The 5,000-nt window shown below is 39.2% G+C and overlaps 1 protein-coding gene across 2 annotated transcripts in view; it reads left to right on the plus strand.

Annotated features, from left to right (window-relative positions):
* The window catches only part of LOC134188215 (dynein axonemal heavy chain 1-like), a 46,340-nt gene that overhangs the window by 7,198 nt on the left and 34,142 nt on the right, over positions 1 to 5,000 (plus strand). For both annotated transcript variants that reach the window (XM_062656411.1, XM_062656412.1), the window contains exons 13-19: positions 696 to 889; positions 957 to 1,218; positions 1,306 to 1,425; positions 1,707 to 1,789; positions 2,794 to 3,019; positions 3,399 to 3,806; positions 4,312 to 4,489. In XM_062656411.1, coding sequence (XP_062512395.1) covers positions 696 to 889; positions 957 to 1,218; positions 1,306 to 1,425; positions 1,707 to 1,789; positions 2,794 to 3,019; positions 3,399 to 3,806; positions 4,312 to 4,489 — 1,471 coding nt within the window. The remainder of the gene's footprint in view (positions 1 to 695; positions 890 to 956; positions 1,219 to 1,305; positions 1,426 to 1,706; positions 1,790 to 2,793; positions 3,020 to 3,398; positions 3,807 to 4,311; positions 4,490 to 5,000) is intronic.

A 5,000-nucleotide genomic window follows, 5' to 3' on the forward strand; every position in this document is an offset into this window, starting at 1 on the left:
TTAATTTGTATTGTTTAGAGCTTACACATTCCTGTCGTACCCGCCATCAGTTGACACCTAAATAACCACCTTTGCAGTAGTTTCACCTATTGACCTTTGTGCATGCATGTGCAACATGAACAGCATTTGAAGGGTTTCCTGGCAATCGAACCTGATTTTCTTACCGGGACACTTGAACATATGTAGGTGCAATAGCTATGATGCAAAAGCTACCTCATTTGGGATTGGCTCCAATGTGCATGTTTGACCGTGACACAACACCTTTAAATATATAATTAATTTAACAGAAAATAAAATGAAATATTTGACTTTACCCAACCCATAACTTAATTAATCATTTTTAATAAATTAAGACAACACAATCTTACCCCAACCCAAACCCTAACCCTAACCTTAACCCGTAACCCTAGTAACCGTAACCCTAACCCTAACTCTAGTAACCCTAACCCTAACCACTAACCCTAGTAACCCCCTAACTCAACCCTAATCCCAACCCTATATAACTCTAATCCTAATTAATTATTTCATACAATACCTAACTCCTTTCCCCAAACCTAAATTTAAATAAATAATTAAATTAAAAATAAGTAACTAATAGAATGCACAACTGACTGACTAAATATGATGTCTTTAATGCTTGTTTTTAACAGTTTGATATCGCAGTTTGATATTAAACTATTTTGGTGATATTGCAGCTTGTAATGGAATATCTTTTCTGGACTGGGAAGCCTCTGTTGGATTCTCTTGGAGCACATGAACCTACTGTTGAAGATTTAAGAGACAGTATGAGACACGCAATCAGGCAGTCTCTCATTCCGCTTGCAGCGTACGCAAGACAATATGAGAAATACATCAGTCTTGCAGGTCTAGACATTCAAGAATATCTCAAGTGAGTGACATTTTTTAATTATGGCTTGGAATATTTGTTCCTTATAATGTCTGTCTTTGTGATGCAGGAAGTTTGATGAATCTGTCAGTGATTCGGAAGAAGAAGAGGATGAGTCTTCAGGCATTACAGCAGCTGATATTAAAGCTGATATAGACGAACATTTGGCTGCTAAGGCACAACTAGAGAAAGAGATTCCATCACACGTTGCTATTGGTCCATTCTACGTGAGCTGTGAAACAGTGAGAGCCGTTCTAAGTAAGAAACGACAAGAACTGGCGAAAGCTGTACTGCAAATGTTGGCTAAGAAGCTGAGGAAACAGGCTGATGATGTAAGGTGGTACTTGTGTGTTTGTCAGCCTGTCTGCATGTTTTTCTGTCTCTGTGGCTTTTAATGGTACAACGCATTTGCTGTACAGGCATGTGAACATTTTCAAACGTCATCTCAGCGTTTGTTTGAAAGACCCAACAGTATAGAAGATCTTGTAGAGCAAAGAGAATACATGAAAACCATCCCTGACATGCTGAGGAAGTTTAGGGTGAGTTAATTGCAACTTTGTCATCATTGATGATTATTATTATTATTGTTATTATTATTATTATTATTGTTATTATTATTATACACATATGTGGTAAGTATTACATTTATTATTGTTAATATTCACACACACACACACACACACACACACACACACACACACACACACACACACACACACACACACACACACACAACTACATGCACATACCCTCATAAGTTTGAAGCGAGTAGAACACAGCTTCATTTACTGGTTGTAATCCTTAACAATAATTTTCATAGGAAACTGCTGAGAAGACGGATGTTGACTATGGCCTCATTGAACAATTCTATTACAATACATCAGCAGAAGACTTTGATGCAAGGTGAATGTTTTATTGAGTCTTTATTAGCTGATGAGGCAGACTTAATCTGCTAGTTAAGTTAAACATTGTGGTTCTAACCTACTTTCACCCATACTTACACTTTGTCTGGATGACGCTTTGAAAGCTAGAAATTTGGACTGGAGTGCTTATTTGTGTATCCATTTGCTCATTAATTCATTCATCTACTCACCGGTTTGTTTATCTATTTTATTTGCTGTCCATCAGTTCATTTGTCTGTCTATCTGATTCTCTGTTTGTTGATCTATGATACAGTTTCTTCTTGTTGTCAGTTAGTCTGCTACTTGATATGTACGTAGCTGCTTTCAGATTCAGTACTGTGAAAGAACTTACTTGTGTGTGGAACAAAGTTGTGATATTTCATTACACACGTTTTCATGTGTAACATGTTGCTTGTTACATGCATGAAACTTTGCTAGTTACAGTGTATTCTAACTTGCTTGCTTGACTCTCTGTGGGCATGAGATATCAAAAAAGGGGTCAGGACACATGAAAAGAACATGCAGGTACATGCAACGCCTTCCAATCCCATACTTTCGGACGATTGTAGTACATGACGATGTCTCCAACTGTTGAGGAATTGTTACTTCCTGATTTATTGTGAGCACTACACGTCTAGCTTTCTTGCAAGTTGCATTTTCTTACATTGCCATCATCCTACGAGGCACTGCATGACTCATATGTTTGGTGATTGTCGTCATATCTACAGGACAATGAAGGACGGATATGTGAGGGTTGGATCAGCATAGATTGTAATTTTTCTTAATTAATTTATTACGACACATAAACCTGCTACAATCGCACAAATCAATTTCACATAAAACATGAAGGTAACTTGGTTATTGAAATTTCACAATCATTCCTCACACAACTAAGTTATTTGAGGGTATCTCTTAATACTAGTGTGTGGTTACATGAAACTAATCAATTTCTTTCTGTCATTTGTATTAGTCACTCGTTAATTAACTCATTTGTTGTTCTATTAGATGGACAATGATCAGGTGGCCCATGAAGCTTGAACAGCAGATTGAAACCGTGACAGAACTATTGAACAAAGACGAGGAGAGATTTAGAAAGAACCAGCAGGCAGATCAGACGAACTTTGAAGACAAACTTGACTCTCTACAGATGACAGTTGCTGGTTTTAGCTCTCACAACGACATTAAACGGGCACAGGAAGTGAGCGTAGAGACAAGAAGAGTTGTCAAGCAGGTCAGATAGGGAGATACAATGTATAGTAATTATTGTGAGCTGCATCCCTCTAATACAAAGTCTAGTGTATTGTGAGATGCATCCCTCCAATGCAGTAGTCTAATGTATTGTGAGATGCATCTCTCCAGTACAATAGTCTAGTGTACTGTGAGATGTATCCCTCCAGTACAATAGTCTAGTGTATTGTGAGATGCATCCCTCCAATACAATAGTCTAATGTATTGTGAGATGCATCTCTCCAATACAATATTCTAGTGTGCTGTGAGATGCATCCCTCCAGTACAATAGTCTAGTGTATTGTGAGATGCATCCCTCCAATACATTAGTCTAAAATCTTAAAGTATACATATATTTCTAATATTTACCTTTGTGTCTACAGCTTAAAGAGTGTCAGACCGTCGCTCAGCTTTACAACCAACGAGAACGTCTATTTGGCATGCCAGTCACTCAGTATGACAAAGTGGGCAAGCTCACTCGAGACTTCGAGCCTTACAAGAACTTGTGGCTGACAACTGCAGATTGGGCTCGTTGGCAAGAAACATGGATGAAAGACTCTCTAACCAGCATTGATCCAGAACAACTGGAATCTAACTTGTCTAATGCCTATAAAACAATCCACAAGTGTTTAAAGCATTTCAAGGACGTGACTGGATGTTTGGATGTTGCAGCTGATGTGAAGAGACAAATTGAGGCGTTCAAACCGTATGTACCGCTTGTGCAAGGATTAAGGAATCCAGGAATGAGACAAAGACACTGGGAGCAGCTGTCACAAGAGCTGGGATTTCCTGTAAGTTTAGTGATGTTAATTCGACTAGTAACCAACAGTGCGTACTGTTATTCTATTGTATTGTGTTAATTAGTTTCACACACACACACACACACACACACACACACACACACACACACACACACACACACACACACACACACACACACGTGCACACACACACACACACACACACACACATGCACACACACACACACACACACATGCACACACACACACACACACACACACACACACACACACACACACATGCTAGCATTTAGTCAAGGTGTCCATGTACCATATCTTATTCATGCAACTCTAGCTCAAGAGTTAGACAGCTGGCAATACGTTAACATTACAAATGCATACTGACAGTGTCACACAACACACTGACGAGTACAATCACACACATAGGCTTACATACAAGCATCTTAACCCATCTATTATATTGAGACGTATGCTTTAATTAATTAAACACAAGTTTGTATAGTATTAGTAACATATTGTTGGATTCTTGTTGCAGGTGGTTCCTAAGGCTACTTTGACTCTTGCCAAGTGTCTTGAGCGTAAGATGGATGAGCATATTGAAGTGATATCTAAAGTGGCAGAGGTGGCAGGAAAAGAGTTTAGCATTGAACAAGCACTCGACAAGATGGAAAAAGAATGGGCACCGGTTCAAATGGAAGTGAAGTCATACAAAGGTATTATGATCAGAAGATAAATGAGTAGTGTGGGTATGTTGCTTGTTAGTTGTAAATTGGTATTTGTGACTTGCTGTGTATTTACATCCAATAATTGTCTGTGTGTCTGTTTTCTGTATGTCTGTTTGTGTGTCTGTCTGTCTCTGTGTATGTCTGTTTTTTGTCTGTCTGTCTGTCTGTCTGTTTGTCTGTCTGTCTCTCTGTCTGTCTCTCTATCTGTATGTCAATTTCATTTATTGAAACACAAACTCTACGTTACATTTCTAACACTAAATGCAAACAATCTACTGAGTTCAACTTTAGTTTAATGCAAGCTACTTTGATAGTCTCTATCGTATATGTTCTCATCTACTTCTCCAGGGATGACACGAGTCGGCTTGTGGAGGATGACTCTAGTGTCTGGCTGGCTGGCTGGCTGGCTGGCTGGCTGGCTGGCTGGCTGGCTGGCTGGCTGGCTGGCTGGCTGGCTGGCTGGCTGGCTGGCTGGCTGGCTGTTTGACTAGGTGTCTGT

Source organism: Corticium candelabrum, chromosome 12 (assembly GCF_963422355.1).
Source record: "Corticium candelabrum chromosome 12, ooCorCand1.1, whole genome shotgun sequence".
Taxonomy (NCBI): domain Eukaryota; kingdom Metazoa; phylum Porifera; class Homoscleromorpha; order Homosclerophorida; family Plakinidae; genus Corticium; species Corticium candelabrum.